General features: G+C 57.9%; 9 protein-coding genes across 9 annotated transcripts; 3 read left to right on the plus strand and 6 right to left on the minus strand.

Moving 5' to 3' along the window:
- Nucleotides 1-96: 96 nt before the first annotated feature.
- On the minus strand, nt 97-1323 carry HRG_02389 (putative undecaprenyl diphosphate synthase domain-containing protein; the record flags this gene model as incomplete). The annotated part of the gene is made up of 3 exons (XM_044860860.1): nt 97-736; nt 789-1048; nt 1105-1323. 3 exons carry the CDS (start codon nt 1321-1323, stop codon nt 97-99), a joined length of 1119 nt encoding a protein of 372 aa, XP_044724493.1.
- Nucleotides 1324-2756: 1433 nt separating this feature from the next.
- HRG_02390 (cytoplasmic protein) lies at nt 2757-6289 on the plus strand (the record flags this gene model as incomplete). Its single annotated transcript, XM_044860861.1, has 8 exons — nt 2757-2880; nt 2939-2977; nt 3031-3148; nt 3201-3297; nt 3426-4053; nt 4109-4571; nt 4628-5872; nt 5926-6289. 8 exons carry the CDS (start codon nt 2757-2759, stop codon nt 6287-6289), a joined length of 3078 nt encoding a protein of 1025 aa, XP_044724494.1.
- A 681-nt stretch (nt 6290-6970) lies between these two features.
- HRG_02391 (ATP synthase delta (OSCP) subunit domain-containing protein) lies at nt 6971-8126 on the minus strand (the record flags this gene model as incomplete). Its single annotated transcript, XM_044860862.1, has 4 exons — nt 6971-7084; nt 7178-7270; nt 7384-7695; nt 7959-8126. 4 exons carry the CDS (start codon nt 8124-8126, stop codon nt 6971-6973), a joined length of 687 nt encoding a protein of 228 aa, XP_044724495.1.
- A 546-nt stretch (nt 8127-8672) lies between these two features.
- On the minus strand, nt 8673-9622 carry HRG_02392 (mob1/phocein family domain-containing protein; the record flags this gene model as incomplete). Its single annotated transcript, XM_044860863.1, has 4 exons — nt 8673-8914; nt 8971-9104; nt 9161-9254; nt 9310-9622. 4 exons carry the CDS (start codon nt 9620-9622, stop codon nt 8673-8675), a joined length of 783 nt encoding a protein of 260 aa, XP_044724496.1.
- Nucleotides 9623-10417: 795 nt separating this feature from the next.
- Nucleotides 10418-12271, minus strand: HRG_02393 (lariat debranching enzyme; the record flags this gene model as incomplete). The annotated part of the gene is made up of 3 exons (XM_044860864.1): nt 10418-10431; nt 10715-12152; nt 12215-12271. 3 exons carry the CDS (start codon nt 12269-12271, stop codon nt 10418-10420), a joined length of 1509 nt encoding a protein of 502 aa, XP_044724497.1.
- Nucleotides 12272-12998: 727 nt separating this feature from the next.
- Nucleotides 12999-13849, plus strand: HRG_02394 (short chain dehydrogenase domain-containing protein; the record flags this gene model as incomplete). The annotated part of the gene is made up of 2 exons (XM_044860865.1): nt 12999-13349; nt 13490-13849. The coding sequence occupies 2 exons, from the start codon at nt 12999-13001 to the stop codon at nt 13847-13849; spliced, it is 711 nt and encodes a 236-aa protein (XP_044724498.1).
- Nucleotides 13850-15468: 1619 nt separating this feature from the next.
- Nucleotides 15469-16176, minus strand: HRG_02395 (skp1 family, tetramerization domain-containing protein; the record flags this gene model as incomplete). The annotated part of the gene is made up of 4 exons (XM_044860866.1): nt 15469-15490; nt 15543-15683; nt 15938-15986; nt 16056-16176. The coding sequence occupies 4 exons, from the start codon at nt 16174-16176 to the stop codon at nt 15469-15471; spliced, it is 333 nt and encodes a 110-aa protein (XP_044724499.1).
- A 713-nt stretch (nt 16177-16889) lies between these two features.
- On the plus strand, nt 16890-17801 carry HRG_02396 (ras family domain-containing protein; the record flags this gene model as incomplete). Its single annotated transcript, XM_044860867.1, has 3 exons — nt 16890-17126; nt 17181-17384; nt 17439-17801. The coding sequence occupies 3 exons, from the start codon at nt 16890-16892 to the stop codon at nt 17799-17801; spliced, it is 804 nt and encodes a 267-aa protein (XP_044724500.1).
- Nucleotides 17802-18387: 586 nt separating this feature from the next.
- HRG_02397 (DASH complex subunit dad1 domain-containing protein) lies at nt 18388-18823 on the minus strand (the record flags this gene model as incomplete). The annotated part of the gene is made up of 3 exons (XM_044860868.1): nt 18388-18522; nt 18602-18664; nt 18722-18823. 3 exons carry the CDS (start codon nt 18821-18823, stop codon nt 18388-18390), a joined length of 300 nt encoding a protein of 99 aa, XP_044724501.1.
- Nucleotides 18824-19036: the final 213 nt, after the last annotated feature.

Consider the following 19036-nt stretch of genomic DNA (forward strand, 5'->3'; position numbering starts at 1 on the left):
CAGCGCTATGCTTTCTCTATTGCTGATGGCCAGGTACAAGTCAAAATCAAACATATCCTTCTTCCAAAGCAACTGTTGGGTATCCATGCGACGGCTCTACTCCACCCTTTGTTGTCCCGTGCTCTTCCGCGCCGCATCAGAGTAATCGAATCTCTCCTTTTGCTTCTGTCTCCACTGCCACTCCAGCATGACCCATATGAAATGCTGGAGATCCAAATCCGGCCAGTAGCACTCGAGGAAGAAAAGGTGCGTATCTTGGTGGCACTGCCAAAGCATAAAGTCGCTCAGCCGCTCGACGCCGCTAGTCCGAACAAAAAGCTCCAGCGGGGGATCCAAAGCCGTGTACATGTGCTTTTCGAGTGTCTCGACGGTAATGGTCTCAGGGTTTGGCAGTTTCGATGAGTTGTAGGGGCCCTCCGCCTCCCACGGGCGTTGCTTCGGTGAATCAGGGAACAGCGTTGTCGACGACGAGTCTCCGCCGTCCCCATCAGCGTCCACGTCCTTGTCGCCCTCTTCCCTCTCAGTCTGAGCAGACGCCTCCGGAGAGTCGTCTCGTATGGTAGGCAGCGGCTCTCGTCCTTCGAGTTGGCTAGACAGAATTTTCTGCCGTATGCGGGAGGGAGAGAAGGGGGTATTCTTGGGCGGCGGCGGAGCAAGGAACTCGGTCACAGTCGATCGAATCGCCGTGGTTATCTCTGCCCTCGACGTGTATGGAAAACAGATGTTCAGGACGGTCCTAGAGTCGCGTCAGTCAAATGGCGACGACGCGCCGGCCATGGTTGGCCTACTTGTTGTTGTGCCTCGTCCTAGCAACAGCCTTGTCCACGACTTTCAACACATCGTCACGGATCATCTCGCGTTGCCCGAGAACGCGCACGCAGGCACCGTAGCGGTCGAGAATGTCTCCGTACGTGGTGAGCTGCTCCAGCTTGACCTTTGCAAGCTGCATAAGTCCCTCGACCTCGTGTTTCGGGCGGTTGAAGTTTTCGACGCTGAAAGCATAGACTGTGACAACCTTGACGCCGCATCGGTAGCAAATCTCCATTATCTAGACGACGCGCATTAGCACCCTGTCCGTGGTGCTCGTGGCCTCGGAGGACAAACCCTGGCAAGCGCTTCAAAGCCGCGGTGGTGGCCTTCGACAGTCTCCATGCGATGAGTACGAGCATAGCGTCGGTTGCCGTCCATCTCAAAGGCAACATGCTGAGGTATAGGACCTTGTCGCAGGGCGCCGATGAGCAAGTTGCGCAGCTGGTTGAGAGCCCATTCTCCCGGCGGAGATTCGACAATTAGCCGGCGCAAAAAGGAGACCGAGTCGGCCATGGTGAGCGATGTGACGGGACCGACAGGAGAAGGCAGAAATGGCAAAGGCGGAAATGAAGGGGGAAAGACGAGGGGGAGAAAGATAAATGTATCGCCGGGCCGAGCGATGTGATATGCTCAAGAGCCGGCTCGCGTCGCGGAGACTGGTCAATAAAATGGCGAAGCGTCGTCCGACATCGTGGCTTGAGCGAAAGGCCGAGGGAGGCGACGGGGCGATGCTTGACAAGGCCACGAAAGCCAGTGGCGGAGTTGATGCTGGACAAGGGGGTTTCAGTTGAGATTGGAAGTAGAGGGCGGTACTGCGATACCTGCCGGCTAGACCTGAGGTCCCGTAGGGGCTGTGGCACAGTCAGCGGACCAGGTCCCTCGGGCGGAGAGGTACTTGGGTGGCTATCGGCTCGGCTGATGGACACGTGAAATTCATCAACGCCAAGGCCCAAGAGTCGGGCTCAGACTGTGGCTCGCGGCAGCGCACCGCCACGCGTGCCTGGTGGGGGGATTGATTGGGCATGGGCAAGTGTTAAGTGTTGACTGCCTCTGGCGAGGAATTGCGTCACCTTGGTCCGCGTTCGAGTCGCGTTTTCTGGCTGAGCTGTTGGTTGCCGTCTATCGGGTCAGGAGGCTAGCTCTGTTGGAACACGCCGCTATGTTGTGCAACGCCTGCTGTGCGTGTAGAGGTAGAGTACAGTAAGCAACAACTCAGCGTCTAATCTGTCTCCATCATCGCGGGGAAACATTCCAAACAGGCCGGCCCAGGAACCTGTCCAACCACGGAGCGGCGTGGAAGATGCCGAGCTAGTGTTGCGACCTTGGCTCAGGAACCGGCCAGACGACTTGCCTGTATCTGTGACGGCTCGCGGTTCAGATCCATGGCGCTGACCAATTGCTCCGGAGAAGCGCTCCAAGCTCACCTCGAATCTTGCATGTAGCGGTGAAGGCAAACTAGCAGATAACGATAACGATGGCTCTGGGACAGGGGGCCTATCTCTGCATGAAGCCGTCATGTCTTGATTGGCGGCTCTGTGGTACGCCGTTCACGCTCGATTGTGTGTGTTGCGGGCAAAGCGCATCTGTGTACTCCGTACGGATAGCTGCTGCTCCGTCCACGGATATCCACTACAAGCGCGCCCCACGCTGGAGATGGAGGGTGCTGATATGCCGTCAAGGTACCTCGGAAGCAAGCTGCAACCAACACCATCCATCGCCACCGGAGACCTTCCCCTTCTCTTCTCCAAAGCTCGCCAGAGAAATCAAAAACGTCAAAGCGGGCTACGTTCAGCGACAACAGTGCCTTCAGTTGCCGTCGCTGAGTGCATTGGGGATCCTGACATCTCAGCTACCTTGTTCCCCCTGTCTCTACCGAGCTCCCGGCTTCCCAAGCTCTTCTTCCGACCTCGCTCGCCCGTCCTTCCAGCTCCCTCCGTATCTGCGCCATGGTCGTCTTTGATGGACACGAGTTCCTCACCGAGGAGGAGAAGCGCCTCAAAGAGGACCGCGAGCGCACCAAATACTGGAAGAAATGGGGACCATACGTTGCGGAGCGCCAATGGGCCACTGGTACTCAGTTCCCCTCCCCTCCAGGGGCTCTCAAGGCCAGTTGACTGACTTTCTGCAGTGAGAGAGGACTACAGCTCTGACGGAGATGCTTGGAGCCGTATGAACACTCCCAGCTCGACTGCTTCAGCCACTGATTGACTGTTGCTCCAGACTTCCCCCACGACCATGCCCGCTCGCGAGCTTTCAGATGGGGCGAGGACGGAATTGCCGGCGTCTCGGACACTCATGGGCTTCAGAACATTGCATTTGGCTTCTGGAACGAACAAGAGTATGCCGTGGTCTTGATCTCCCCCCAGCATTACACGACTGACTGGTATCAGCGAGTTCTTGAAAGAGAGGCTCTTTGGCCTGTCCAACCCGCAGGGCAACCACGGTGAGAGTATCAAGGAGGCGCATTTTCATCTGGATAACACTCCGGTAAGTCAATTCCAAGACATCGCACACGTGGCGCAGAACACAACAGTATGCTGACCAATGTGGACAGACTGTATGACTTCAACTGCATCCAAATGCACATGATGCCCATTGGCGCTAACCCGCTGCAGCATTCCTACATGAAGCTCCTGTACAAATATCCGCAGAAGAAATTCCCATACGAACAGCTACTCAAGGAGAACGCCCAGAGGTCCAAAGAGGACAAGGAGTATCAAATCATCGACACGGCGGCTTTCGACGAAAACCGGTACTGGGACATCTTCATCGAGACCGCTAAGGAGGCGGATGATCCGGACGAGCTTCTTTTCCGAGTCACCGCCTGGAACAGGGGCCCTGACCCAGCCCCTCTCCACATTGTACCCCACGTTTGGTTTCGGAACACCTGGAGCTGGGGCAGAGAAGCTGCCGACAAGAAGCCTTCCATCGGAGCTCACACCGAAATAGCGGCCAAGTCCAAGCATCACAGCCTTGGCGAACGTTTCGTCAACTTCTCACCGTCTCCTGGGGTGGGGTCTAGCGGAGAGGATGTCCTTCCCAAACTCTTGTTTACGGAAAACGATACCAACTTTGACGTCTTGTACGGCCAGGAGAATAAGCAACCCTATGTCAAAGACGCCTTCCATCGCCACATTGTCGGCGGTGAGGAAGATGCCATCAACCCGGCCAAGACGGGCACGAAATGCGCCGCGTGGTTTCCTTTCAACGAAGATGGCGGAGTCAATCCGGGAGAGTGCGCCGGTAGGATCCCTGAGCGCCGCGCTGCGATGGAAATATGTTAATCTGACTGCTGTAGTTGTGCGCTTCCGCTTCTCCAAGAAGGACATTGCCTACCTGGACGAGGAGGAATTTGACGACTTGATTGAGAGGCGCAGAGAAGAGGCCGACGATTTTTACTACAGAATCAGCCCTCTGCCAATGACAGACGATCTGCGCAACATTCAGCGGCAAGCGTTTTCAGGAATGATGTGGACGAAGCAGTTTTATCACTTTATCTGGGATCACTGGGCCAACGGCGATCCTTCGATGCTTCCTCCCCCCCCTCCAGGCCGAAAGGGAGTCCGGAATACGCAATGGAAGCACATGTACTGCGACGACATCCTGTCGATGCCCGACTCGTGGGAGTACCCCTTCTTCGCCGCTTGGGACAGCGCCTTTCACTGCATCACGCTGGCCATGATTGACCCCGACTTCGCCAAGAAGCAGTTGGATTTGTTTACACGAGAATGGTACTGTCATCCAAACGGACAGCTCCCGGCGTGAGTTTCATCGAGCCACATGCCTGCGAGCGTAGACTAACGGAGCTGCGAAACAGATACGAGTGGAACTTCAGTGACGTGAACCCTCCAGTCCACGCCTGGGCCACGTTCAGGGTTTTCAAGATTGAGAGGAAAATGTACGGTCGCCAGGACCTCGACTTCCTGGAGCGTGTCTTCCAGAAACTGCTTCTCAACTTCACCTGGTGGGTGAACCGTAAGGACACCGAGGGCAAGAACGTTTTTGAGGGAGGCTTCCTCGGGCTGGACAACATTGGCCTGTTCAATCGATCCGAGCCGCTGCCGACCGGGGGCGTGTTGGAACAGGCGGACAGCACCGGCTGGATGGCCTTTTTCTGCCTGTCCATGCTCAACATCGCCCTTGAGCTGGCAAAGCACCGTCGCATATATGAGGACATTGCGTCAAAGTTCTTTGAGCATTTCATCTTCATCAGCGATGCCATGACTTTCCGCGCGGGGGAGAAGAGCGAACAGTCTCTGTGGAACGAGGAGGATGGCTTCTACTACGACGCCATATCGTGGGGAGGCCCGTGGATTCAGCAGCTGCCTGTGCGATCACTGGTTGGCTTGATCCCTCTCTATGCGACAACCACGCTCGAGCCTGAGCTCATCAATAGGCTACCCTCGTTTCGCAAGAGAGTTCTGTGGTTCGTTAACAACCGATGCGATCTGGCCGAGAGGACAATGGCCAGCATTCGGAAGAGAGGCAAGGGAAACCGAATCCTTCTCTCCATTGTCAGCAAGGACAGACTCGAGAAAATTCTTAAGCGCATGCTAGACGAGGAAGAGTTCTTCAGCAATCACGGCATTCGATCGCTGTCCAAGTATCATAAGGACCATCCCTTCTCCATGGATGTCAACGGCCAGAAGTTCACGGTGGGATACGTGCCAGGAGACTCCGACAGTGGCTTGTTCGGCGGCAACAGTAACTGGAGAGGGCCCATCTGGCTGTGTGTCAACTTTCTCCTGGTTGAGTCGATACAGCGCTTCTTCCTCTTCTACGGTCCTGAATTCCAAGTCGAGTGTCCAACGGGCAGCGGCGACTATATGCATCTGGGCAAGGTTGCGGAAGAGATCCAACACCGCCTCCAGCACCTCTTTGTGCGGACCGATGACGGAAGAAGAAGCGTCAACGCCGGTGACGATCGTCTGGACTTTGATGAACACTGGAAAGACTATCTCTGGTTCCACGAGTTCTTCGACGGGGACTCGGGACGAGGGCTTGGAGCCAGCCACCAATGCGGCTGGACAGGCCTGATTGCCCGCATGATCCATGACACAGGGTAAGTCTGATGCAGCCTGGGAGAACACGGCAACGTGCTAACGCGTAATGAAGCGTCAACTGCCGTCTTCCGCAGACCCCGCGCACCCCATCGGTCGGTATGGCGCATTACTTTGATGACATGTTTCAACGGAGCATCGACATGGGTACGCCTCGCTCCTCGGGCATGCAACGGGTCAGACGCTCATCGACCGCCCGTTCCATTGGCGCCCGCAGCGACTTTGACGCGTCCGTCAACGGCTTCGACGACGACGCTCACTCGACGACAGACTCGGTTCACGCAGAGGACTCGAGTCGGGCGCGAGAAAAGGCCGAGGCGGATTCGCACCTGCATCAGTACATTTCGGATCAACTCAATCGCTACAAGGACCAGAACGGCGACTTTCAGCACGAGGACGAGTTTGAGGCGCGGGCTTGAGCCGGGGGACGGCAAGAGTTGGAAGCACAAAGCGCGACGCTCGAACAATCATGTCGAGGTATATAATATACGCTCAAGAGGAACGGACCGCTCGCCATCAAATCGCCTGGAGACGCTAGACGTAAAAAAGTATACATAGATCCTCTGAACGATACATTTTAGATTTGGTGGAACCTCTGTCTCGCGTCTTCCTTTCTAGTGAGCAATGAGGTCCGTGAGCGAGGAGGAAAGTATCTTGGTTAGATGGTCCACCGTAGCTCTACGATTGCTCGTCTGCATCATGTAGCTTGCGTCGTTAGTGCTTAAGTGGAAAGCCAGGTGGCCAAGCGGTTGGCCTAGGTCAAGTCACGGCGCAAGCCGACAGGGGTGGCATGTCAGGTAACGGCCTCTATTCTTCACACAAGCCTCGACTCCTTTTACACTGCTGGATGATGGGCACTCGGGCCCTGTACATAGATGCTGCCCTGGGTCATTGCATTACCATGAAGGGTTCTCCGCCTCGCCTCGCCCCTCCTTTTGCTTTCACCCTAGGGCCCAGTGACCTGGACGGCGTCCTCGAGCCCAAGTCGTCCATGGGCAGCACACTTGGTAGGAGAGAGGGAGGGGTGGGGACGGGGATAAAAAAAAGGCAGGGGGGACGGCGAGACTGGTCGACAGACATGCTGATGGTTTTTGTGTAATTTACAGGCTGTCGGACAGGAGCTTGTTCATCTTTGTGAGGCGCGACGAGACGCTAAGGTCAATGGTTCGATCGCCAATCTCGACAACGAGGCCGCCGACAATGTCCGAGTTGACCTGTGGCAGACAAGTCAGCGAGGGGGTGAGATGCGAGGGCGATTCGTGGAGCAAGCTTGCCCGACGGCTTCTTCCTTCCAGGGGCTTTCTTACCGTGTTGGTGACCTTGAGCTTCTTGCCCTGGCCGACGTAGGCGGACTTGGTGACGGCATTCTCCAGCCGCGAAAGAGTCCTGTTATCGAGAGGCTGTGGCCACAGACAAGATTATCAGTAGCCGCCCACGTCCACGTCCCACGACAGCCGGGCTGAGCCGCTCGCTCTCCTTTGGTCTGGGTTTAGGGGCAAGGGGGAAAACACACCTGAGCGCTCGTGACCGTCATCTCGACCTCGCCGCGGGCAGCCGACATGAGCTCGCCAAACTTGCCGCAGACGCCCTGGAGGAGGCCGAGGCGGTTGTTCTCGGCCAGCGTGTCGAGGAAGTTCTTCACCGTCTCGTTGGCGCCGCCGGCCAGCTTGGTCAGCTCGCCAACAATGATCGACTTGTCCTTGGCTGTCAGCGTGGGCGTCGACAGGATCTGCACCAGCTTGGCGTCCTTTTCCACCACGTTGCCCAGGTTGGCCATGGCGCGGGCCGTCGGGTCGAGCGTCGACGACTTGGAGGCGGCCGTGTACTAGAAGAAGGAATCGGGGCCATAGGTCAGCGCACTGCCACATGTCGTCGTCGTCGTCGTCGTCGTCTTTCTCTTGCTCCTCTTTGCCCTCCATGGCAGCTCGACGCGTACAGCCTCATTGTCCACGATCACGAGCTAATTCCTCGTCAATCGACTCCAACCCCTCCTCCCCCAAAAAGAAAAGGCAGGCCCAGAAAAAGCAAGCTGTCTCTCTCGTCTCCTCCAACACACCAGGAAATGACAGCTCGACGAGGTAGGCGTACCAAGGCAGTGGCATAGGTGCCATCGACGCCAAAGACGGCGACGGGGGGCTGGCCTTCGTTGCCCGAGGCGGCGGCCGCGGCAAAGGTCCGCGAGGGCGCCGCCCGGAAGACTGCGGTACGCGCAGGCGCAGCGGCCCGGACGGTGCGGAGGGCTTGTCGGGAGAGCATGGCGGTCGCTGGAGGAGGCAATTGGGGGGATGGGGGAAATGGGCGTTTGATGGCGGTGCTTGGTCGGGTCTCGTGGTAGAGCGAACGTCGGTAATTTTGGAAGTTGATGCCTTGGCTGCTTGTGAGGCATCAACTTGCATTACATAATACGGTTACTTCGAACTTGGTACTTCAACCACTGTACGTCTGCAGTGCGTCCTTCGGCAGTAAGTGCAATGAGCGGTTGCTCATTTCTCGAGTTTACATGTCTAAAGAAACCGATGGAGTGTCAATTCGGGAGAATAATTGCTCAGGTTCAATGTGGCAGAGCGCAGACCATGAGACATCATGGATGTTCCAATTTCGTGTTGTCAAACCGATCAACAACTTACAATGCGCTTTCGTCACCAAAGCCAGCAGGATGGAGGAAAAGTGGCATCGTGCTCTGCCCAGTTTCCACAGCTCTATAAACGATGAATAACGTGCAAATGCGACCCCTTGGTGCAAGATCCCAACGCCAAAGCTCCTATTAACCGTACAAAGCCCAAGTCCGGTCAATGCCTCCATTCAGTCGCTCCTCAACATACTGTCCACGAGGTCGCCCAGGGGCCCCCAGTAGTCCCGCCCGCTGGCTAGGCTGTGCTCATCAATGAAGAGCACGTACTGCTTGAAGCTGGTGTTGAGGTGGGGCTCGAGGCCAAGCTCGCGGATGACGGGATAGTGGTGGCAGTATATGTGGGCGTAGACGCGATACATGCGCTTAAAGATCTGGCGCACGAGCGCGGGAAACGACTTTGGAAACGGGACGCCTGCGCCCGAGTCAGCTGGCGGCCCTCGTGGCGTCGGTCGGAGCGGGGATGCATACCAATCTTGCTCGGCAGGACGGATTCGTTGTCAATGCTCGACTGCACCCACGTCATGAGCTGCTCGATGTAGGCGGGCGCGGGCATCTTGGTCGGCCGCTTGAAGTTATCACCGTCCTGCCAAAGGTACTCGAACCTGTTGTTGGTCAGCCAAGCCGTTTCAAAGCACCGTCGCGGGCGGCATCATCGTACTCGTCGGTTGCCTTCATCTCGGGACACGACTGGGGCGAGCAGAACTCGGTGATGGCTCCATAGAGGAGGTTGATCTGATTGTAAAAGTCCACCACTGCACAGGAGCTGGGTTAGCCAGCGCCTCTCGAGCAGATTGCGCAACCACTCACTGTTGACGGCAAGCCACTCATTCTCGTCCTCGCCCTCAGGCAGCTTGACGGCCTTTCTCAAGCTGCCACCGCCCAGCGTGACCTCGGCATATTGGCGCAGCTGGTAACTCGTCGCTCCGCCCTTGCCGGCGCGAGGACGGAACTGATTCTTGGCCCGCTGGTTGCTACTTGTCGCCCTCTGCATGTCAGCAACAGAAGCTGCGAACAGGGGCTCGGTGGGAGGGTCCTCGTGGACGGGGATGATTGTGTTGTCCAGACGTGACATGGTCGCGACGGATCTTGGACTCAGGTATCGAAGCGAGGCGGTGGCCATTGTGAATGCGCGGTTGGGGACTTTGAGCAACTGACACTGTGGTTAAGAATTGGGCCATGTCGACGATGGCCAAGGGCGGCGACAGCGAAGAAGACGACGACGGGCGGCGCCGGCGAACTGGAAGGCTCGTGACCTGCATTCCAGCGGTTAGCGAAACCGGGGCAACGCAGCATCCGAGATGGATGGGGAGGCATGTAGCCGTGCGTATGTACGGTATGTATCAGCGGAGGTGGCATACGCAAGGCGGATGCAATTCAGAGTCGCCGTTTGGCAGGATGACGACTGGATTGCGTCGTTATGGCCGGCCGATTAGCCCGCCTTTTGCTGACTGCGCTGGGAGCGTACAATGAATGTACAGTATGGATGTATGGCGAGATGCTGTGACGACGTCCGTATCGAGAAGATTGTCACATGTGCGCGAAACAAGAGCGGAATGGGAAGATGGTTTTGCGCAGGAAAAGATTAAATGTCGCGCCCTTGTTTATTCGGCGTCACGCAGCTGCGCTCTTGCCGGTTCCAGCGGTTGCCAGGGGGCACTTGCTCGGCCAGCGCAGGATCGCGCCCCACTTAATTTACCTTGCCGATGACTTCAGACTTCAGCCCAACTTGCGTCCGAGGAACAGATTGTAGACCCAGGTATCCACCCACCAAAACCTCGGCTCAAGAAACTTGTGACTACCTCTTACGCGGGACAGCCCGCTTAAGTTCATCATGAACAAATCCCATGTCTCCCGTCCTCATGCATTGATCGCCTGCCTTGCACACGCCACGAGGCCTGTGCATGTTTGTTGTGCTTCAGGCACCTGCTCCTGTTGGTTGAGAATACGGTACAGCTCTCAAGACAGCCATTTCCCCAGCCGAGGAGCTTCCACCTTGGTTTGGTCTCTGCCCAGACGGCTACCGATATGGTACCCTACGGTAATTACCTACAACTCGCTCACCATCCACCTCTGCGCCCTCGCCCTCTGCCGCCTCCCCGTCCCCTTCCCCGTCCTCTCCCACCCCTCCCCCCGTCGAATCCACCCCGATTTCCCCGCCGAAACTCGGACGGCGGCGGTCCCTGCTCTCTCCTTGCCCTTCTCTCCTCCGCACTTGCGTTCCACAGGTTCTCGAGCCCGAGGAGCTCGCAGAACGCGGCCGTCTGGGGGCTGGTGTATTCCTCAGGTTGCTCGTGGACAATCTCCGGCGTACCGGGGACATGTGGAGCTGCCGTGACCTGGAAGTTTTCGGGGACATCCAGCTTGTCCTTGCTCACAATCTGTTCCTCTACCCAGCCTCTCTCTGCCTCGATGAGCGGCAGGTAATGCTCCTCGCCAAGATTCTCGGGCGTCTGCGCATTTCGGTCGCCAATTGTGAGCGTCTGGTGAAACACACGCGTGATGGCAAGCCACTCGGGGTCGTACTGGAGGCGGAATCGGGGAGCTGTCTTCCTTGGCGGGTGTGCGGAGAGCGCCTGGGGGTTGAAGGGTTGGATCTCGCACAACTGGAGAAAGTGCCGTCCCGGGAGACATTTGTCCAGGGCCAAGAACCGTACTTGCTTGTTCGTGATCCCCGGTGGAACGGGTTGGCCTGGGATGCGTTTGGTGCTGGCTCTCGGCGCCGGACGAGCAAAAGATGCGGGCAGCTGCGCTCGTAGTTCCTCGGGCACTTGGTTCGTTTCCTCAACGGCCTTGTTGTCATCCTTGTTCTCGGATTGTCCCTTTTGGCTGGCCCCGTCACCACCGCCCTCCTCGTCCATGTCCAGGTCGATCTCATCGGGGTTTGCTTCTTTCTCTCTGGCAGTGGCGGACACGATCTCGCCGCCATTGTCTGAGGCATCCGGGCTCTGGGCTGGACTGTCGTAACTCTTGACTGCCGCAAACTTGACATGAAGGTGGGCGGAGAACCAATAGGGCGGACGCAGCCGGTCCATGACGTATTCGGCTGCTGCGTTGCCAAGAGTGCCATCCACGGACTCGGCACGAAAATCTCGCTTCTTCCTGAAGAGCCACTCCGAGTCGCCGTGTTTCTCTATGGCCCGCGGCCAGTCATGGCTCAGACCGACGTCGACTTGGGTTTGGAGGAGAAGCAGCTTGCGCACGTCAAGCTCTCGCACGTGGTAGAAGGACTTGACATCATCGGAGCTGAAGGGCAGCCGCTCGTGGTGCGGCTTGCGATAGTCAAAGCCCTTCCAGATTCCCGAGAGTGCCGCAATGCGAAGGGGCCCGAAGCGGACCACGTTGGCGGCGCCGAGATAGTAGATGTTGGGGGCTACCCAGCCTCCGTAGTAGAGCTCCCAGAGGTGAGAGCTGGCCTCGTGGTTGCCGGCGATGAAGACAGTGAGGTAAGGGGCGGTGCGCGCGCCCGAATAGAAGTCAGGAAAGTCGCCCAGCTGGCGGAATTTGACGGGGACAGACATGACAGCCAAGTCTGCGGCATTGCGCACCGACTGGAAATCGCCCCCGATGATGACGAGGTCGACGCCGTCCCAGCCGCGGGCCTTGCAGGACTCGTTGACCGAGGCGTAGATGGCGTTGAGGGTGCCATGGCCCTGAGCGCTGCAGTCAGCGAAGCACGAGTTGAACTCTTGACGAGGGGAGCCAGAGGGCTTACACAGCCCTCGACGGCAACGCGGACGCCTTGCGTCTCAAAGATGCCGCCGTCGCTCATTTTGGTATTGGCTGAAGAAGGTCGGGGTGCCTTGCCGGGGGATGACAGTGGCTGGCTGTGAGCTGTTTTGGGGAGGGAAAAATACCTGCCCCGGACCGACCTTCCACAAGCCAGCGAGCAGCTTCCAATTGACAGGGACAGAAGAAAAGGACTCATGAGGTTGGGAAAAAAGACGGGAGTTTTGGACCTCATTTCACCCGGCTCCTTATGTAGATGGAAATTAACGTACTACTTGATAGAATTGCAGCCGCTGCCCGTGGCGATCTCCCCTCTCTAACGACTGCGTATAGGGTAGGCTGTTTGTCACGAACTCTTGCTCCTTTCAAGGCAAACTTCCTCAATATACCCTCTTTTCTCCAACTATATCATTAGCACGAAAGGTCCTCGTTCAGGTAGCTCTTCCTGTCGACTTGCATCGTCAGATAGGGGCATCGAGGGATGTGTCTGTCTTGTCGCCTCCCCCATAAGCCCAAAGCTCAACGCGCAGATGGGATGACTCTGTGTAACCACCACTGCATAAGCGCCATCTGTGTCCCATCGTCGACTGACAAGCATCTCAGCACAGGTACTGTACGAGGTGCCTAGACCGTGGCTTGCGTAGAGCTGTGCGGGGTTTCACGGCCTCCACCCGTTATCCGCTCCTCCAGCGCCTTGGACAGTGACCCATGCTCACCCTCACTTGCTCACCATCCAAACAGCATTGAATAAGAAAGATAGAGGAACCAGAATGGCAAGCACAAGAAGCAATAACTGCCTCGCCGTCGTCGGCTCCGGCCCGGGCATTGGCGCCCACGTCGCCGCCCTCTTCGCCGCGCGACGCTTCGCCAAAATCGCCCTCGTCGCCCGTAGTGCCGCCCGCCTCGCCGACGACCGCGTCGCCGTCGAGGCCGCCGCCCCCGCCAGCATCCTCGTCAAGACCTACGCGGCCGACATCACCGACTTGGCGCGTCTGCGCGACGTCATGACCCACATAGACCGCGACCTGGGCACCGTCGAGTGCCTCTTCTTCAACGCCGCCCGCGTACAGCCCTCGGCGCTGCTCGAGGTTGACGAGGAGGACATGGTATATGACTTCAAGGTAGGCTTCTCGGGCCCATCCTTGCTTGGACCGCCCGGTTGGAAGAATCGGGATGCCCCGACTTCACAGACGTACAGACGTACAGGCCATTGGCTGTGGCTCGACGTGTCAGCTCCTCAGACTGATGCAACGACGGGCAGATCATGTGCAGCAGTCTGCATGTCGTCGCTAAATGGGCCATGCCCCAGCTCCTGCACCTCTCCGAGTCCGATCCCCACGCAAAGCCGTCCTTCATCATCACCAGCTCTCTCCTGCCACAGCAGCCTGACCCGGACCTCTTTGTTCTCTCCATGGTCAAGGCCGCGCAGAGGAACATGGCCGAGTCCATGGCAAAGGTCTACGGTCCGCGAGGCGTCCATGTCGCCCTCGTCGTCGTGGGCGGAGCTGTCGATCCCTCCAACCATAAGCTCAACCCAAAGTATATCGCCGAGCGTACCTGGGACCTGTTTTACCAGCCCCGGCAGTCGCAGACGTTTGAAGTCGAGATTCTGGAAGCCTAAAGCATGCGCTGCGAGCGAAAGAGGGATAAATTGCGGTGGCTGGGCCTAATGGGCCCCTTCTCGGCTCGGAGATCTACTTCTATTCACGCTTGCGTGCAGTAGTGACATGATGGAACTGTGGAGAAACTCAACGATGAACTCACTCCCCTTACCCTGGGGGGCAAATGGGGAGAGGGGCGTGGGGGGGCGACATTCGACCGCCATTCTTCTCAAAGTAGCCCGAGGCCGTGGCGTCGTCCTTGCGGTTAGATGCTGTGCCTCAACCTCGAGCCTCTTTCTGCAATAATGCTCACCTACTCCTCTCTGAGTGCCAACGCCCTTGGCATCGCCATCAACACTTGGATCGAGCTCCCGAACATGCCCGTGACAATGAAATACCGTTTGCTGCGCCATGGCTGCTCCGCGATGGTCGTTTGTGAAGTAATCAGAGGAGGAAACGAGCCGGAAAAGGAGAGCAGGCAACTGTTGGCCACGGTCAATTTATAGCCAGGTCCGTGGAAGTAATGGCCTCATGCAACCCATTTTGAAGAGAGGCTTCACACCTTGCACTGGGACGCAAACTCAAGTCTTGGCCATGCAGCGAGACTTCACTTCCATTTGGAGGCACGCCTTGTGAGAGACGTTAAGTCCGTACCGGGTCACAGGAAGGCCAACTGTCCATATGAATATGGCCTTAATGCCTCATAGCTAGGAAGAGACATGGACCGGCCACGCAAGGTACAATGCCAGGCGCAGCACGTCCTCGTTGTTCGCCGAAGTCGAGTCACGAGCTCGACGCCGTGCAGGTCGGCAAAGAGCAAGCTCTCCTTGCGGCATGGGAGCCGATGGACGGCGCCAAGTTTCAAGACAAGGCTAGCTTCCTGCTCGTATGGATAGAAACGTCCGTCGCCCGTCCGAGGGCCACCGAACCGCACATGCAATGCAGCTGGCTTGCGCCCCTGCAAGACCGCCGGACTGGATGAGCGCCTGCAGCAGACGCGTTTGTGGATGTTGCTGGGGACATTGTAGTCTATGTACCCTGGCCATGCTTCTCTACTATACAGGAGCATATACGATTCTCCGTGCTCTTCACAGGCCCTACCGCGCTGCAGGTGTGGCGCCCACTCATCAGCCCTCGAACTGGTCAGGCAAGGGACAAACTCGCCCTCCAAGGCCAAGCCAATGACATCTGCTTGCTGCGGCGCTGCACTCTCGAGTTCAGCCCCGAAGCCGTGCGGGAAGCAGGCTGGAGGCACGGCACTGTTGGAAAAGGAAGCACACAAGTAATAAGAAGAATGTATCCCCGCAGAAAAAGCAGAAAGCTTCATGCGTCATATCAAGCCCCGCAGAGTGAGGGGGATGAGTCGATCTTCCATCTCTAATAGACGTTTGGCCCACGGAGGAGTGAAGGAGCAGAACGCATATGCTGAAATGGTGGTGCTTCTCGAGGAGCATTGTCCAGTACTTGGAGCTCGGGTCGAGGACTGTCACGAGTTTGACACACATGGCCGTTTGGAAAACCGAGCTGACCGAGATTGGTCGGCGAGTCTAGCCCGAGAACTCCGGCATACACACATCGATACGCCCAAACGCCGCAAGTCCCACAGATCCCGGACTGCGTTCGAAGTAGAAAGCGGTCGTCACCTCATGCTCATGTTGGCCCTGTCCGGCATCGTTAGGAGCGTCCCGGGCATATCGGCGCGCAGCAGCTTACTGATCCAACCCCAGGTAGTCGGCTGCGGCCAGCAGTTCAAGGCAGAGCTCGACGGGAATCTCCATGTCGGGGACGTCCTCGCTGTTCCGGAAGCGGTACCAGTAGTGGAAGTACTCGACCACTTTGTCGAGCACCATGCCGCTAATCCCAAGGTGTCAGCTGCAAGCTCGCGGGCGGCGGTCGGGTGCAAGCCAGGGCCATGCGCTCAGGTTTTTCAAGGGTCGGGTCAAGTGTAGTTGGAGGAATCAGGCGGAACCGGCCGGGGCTCAAGAGCCCGCGGCGGTTCCATCATGCCGACACATGCGTGAATGTGCAGGAAGCCAGAGTTGGATCTCGTCATCCTGGGTGGAAGGAACCCGATGGGCATGGGTCAGAATGCGTCGAGTAGAGCTCACCTCATCTCCTGAAAGACGCAGCGAGCGTCCTTGGCCTCGGCAAACTGGCCTGCAGGTGCGGCAGGTCAGCCCAAGTCTGAGCAGGCCGGGACGACGCCAAGGATGGGCAATCACGCACTCCTCGGATCCAGCATGCCCTTGATGATGGGGCTCACCATGGCCGCGTCGCGCAAAACGACAAACTCGAAGCCATCGGCAGACACGAGGGTGACATATTTGCTGGGATCTTGGGACTGCATCATGGCCACGCCGCCGGCTGCCGAGCCAAAGGAGTGAGTCTGGCGCCGAGGGGATCGATTTGGGCGGTGATGGATGGCCCTTGGATGCATGCAAGTCGGAGAAAATTTGTGTGCGTAGCATGTGCGGGCCATTATTTCTCCGGCCCCCAAGCTAACCCAAAGCTTCGCCCTGGTTGGCTCGCCAGCTCCTGCAAGGGATGACCACTCTCGTTGCCCCGTCAACGGCTGCGCTTCGGCTGTCTCACTTAATCAAAGCTGCCCTGGCGCACCTGTTGCCCTGCGCAAAGAAGGGAGGGAGGATTACATAGAGCGCAAGCCTGTTCCCGTCAACTGTTGGGCGCGCGCGCTTCCCCAAACCCCCCATCTCCCCCCCATCTCCCCCCCATCTCCCCCCCATCATCACCTCTATCCGCCGCCCGCCTCCCGCCTCTAGAACCCTCCATCCCGACATACCATCTGCCACCCGTTTGCCAGTCTTCACCCCAAACCTTCTCTCTCTCTCTCGGGAGCTGCACTCTTGTTGACTCTTGCGTCGCATCCTGCCCGCATCGCCCCGACTTTCGATTGGCTTACTTGGCGTGCGTCGCGATCAGATAAAGGCCCACCCCCGCCCGTCAACATTCCTCGAGGAACTGGGCCCTCGAGCTCCCTCTCTCTCTCTTGTGCAACATCCCCCCCCCTCCTCCGCTCTCCCGTCCCATACTGTCGCAATCATGCCGTCGCAGTATCGCAACTCGTACTATGCGCCCGCGAGCTATGACCAGGCCCCGAGGGAGCAGCGCACGCGCTCCAGCCAGGGCACCGTCAGCACCACTTCCTCGGGCCGCGAGTCGGCCGTGACGCAAGTGACGGAGCCGCCGTCATACTCCAAGAAGATTGTTGTCGTCGGCGACGGAGGCTGCGGCAAGACGTGCCTGCTCATCAGCTACAGCCAAGGCTACTTTCCACAGGTAAGATGCGTTTGCGCCAACGACGATGCGTGGCCGACGACTGACGCGCCATAGAAATACGTCCCGACCGTCTTTGAGAACTACATCTCGTACGCAACGCATCCTCCCGACGGCAAATCCGTCGAGCTCGCTCTGTGGGACACTGCTGGCCAAGAAGAGTACGACCGCCTCCGGCCGCTGTCGTACCCGGAGACGGACCTCATCTTCGTTTGCTTCGCCATCGACTGCCCCAACTCGCTCGACAACGTGCTTGACAAGGTACCACCGCCCTCCCCCCTCAGCGCGATTGCCATGCTAACCAGCTCCCGCCAGTGGTATCCCGAAGTTTTGCATTTCTGCCCGTATACGCCCCTCGTCCTCGTCGGCCTCAAGTCGGACTTGCGCTACAAGAAGAGCTGCATTGACATGCTCAAGACGCAGGGTATGACGCCCGTCACCACGGAGCAGGGCATGGCGGTTGCCGAAAAGATGAGCGCTACGTACATGGAATGTAGTAGCAAGGAGATGCGTGGTGTTGATGAGATCTTCGACTACGCCATCCTCACCGTTGTCGCCAACGACCGAAGAAACCAGGAGGCCGCCGCGCCCCCGACGTCGGCTTCTGGAGGCAAGCGGTCGCCGATGCCCGGCTTCCGAATCCCGAAGCGCAAGAAGAGAAGGTGCCAGTTTCTCTGAGCAGCCCCGAGCGCCTGCTGGCTCTGTTTTACAGCATTGTAATGACCACTGCATGAAACACTTGATTTTCTGCCTCTTTTCACGACTCTAACCACGACGAACAATACGGACGCAAATCGAGCGCGCGCGCATGCCCAGGCCGAGAGGGGAAGAAACACGGCACGACGGTGAGCTGGAGAGACGGGGGTTTTGTTCCACCAACTGTCGCACTATCAACTCGGGAGGAACATGGTATATAAAACTGCGCGACAAGCATCGAGCCTGGTCCCCCTTTTCTCCCCTTGCCTCAAAATGTGGAGGGCGAGGAGGGCATGGAAGGGGAAAGGACGGGACACGACGGGATTGTACTCGACCCAGGATGCAAGGTAAATATCTGCGAGCTTGCCTGTAACTGTTTGCTGGTTTTTATTGTCCGCGGTGTTTCCCTTTTTCTCATTTTATTTGTAACATGACATCGTCGAGTCGTCAGGGACGGAAGCAGGATGTAGAAAAACATGCTCTTGCTGATGCTCACTCGCGTCCTTGTGCATCGTGAATGGGGCTCGTTTCTGTCCGGATCGTACCTAGGCAATGACGCATCCGATTCCTAGGGCTCGTCGTCGCGTTTGTCGCCCCCGCCATCTTGCTGCTGCTCGCTCTTGTTGGCCGCCTCGTCGTCCTTGGCCATGACGTTTTCAAACTGCGACCACAGAGCCTCGACGGAGGAGAATTCGTTGCCGACCTGGCCGCGCGCGACAACCACTAGTTAGCTCCGCTGTGCCTGTCAAATGGTTTGGAATCCAAGCCGGGCTTCCACGCACGGCGACGACGGCTTCGAGCGATCGGTTCAGCTTGTTGATGTTGGCAAGGACATGCTCGAAGCTCTGCGGCGACGGTTAGTTTGCGCGTTCCAAGCCACATGTCGTTGGAAAAGAACGTGCCAGGGCGATTTCGCCTACGAGGGCCTCGCGCTGCTGCTCAAAGTACGACTTGTCGCGCGGGCCCTCGGTGGCCGACGAGTGATGCTGCGGGCGGGACGTCATGGCGGCTGCTCGAGGTTTTGACAAGTCGACGAAGCGCGCCAGACGAGCAGCCCTCACTCCACTGTGGGCTTGCGTGGGGTAGCAGATCGGCGCGGGGCGGCTGATTACCAGGTACCGACGCCTTTTGCTCCCACTCGGATGCTACCCAGATGCAAGGTACAGACATTTGCTCCTGCATCCCCGTCCAAGGTGCGTGAGCTTCCTACGAGACAG

The sequence above is a fragment of the Hirsutella rhossiliensis genome (genome assembly GCF_020360975.1).
Source record: "Hirsutella rhossiliensis strain HR02 chromosome Unknown scaffold00002, whole genome shotgun sequence".
Classification (NCBI taxonomy): domain Eukaryota; kingdom Fungi; phylum Ascomycota; class Sordariomycetes; order Hypocreales; family Ophiocordycipitaceae; genus Hirsutella; species Hirsutella rhossiliensis.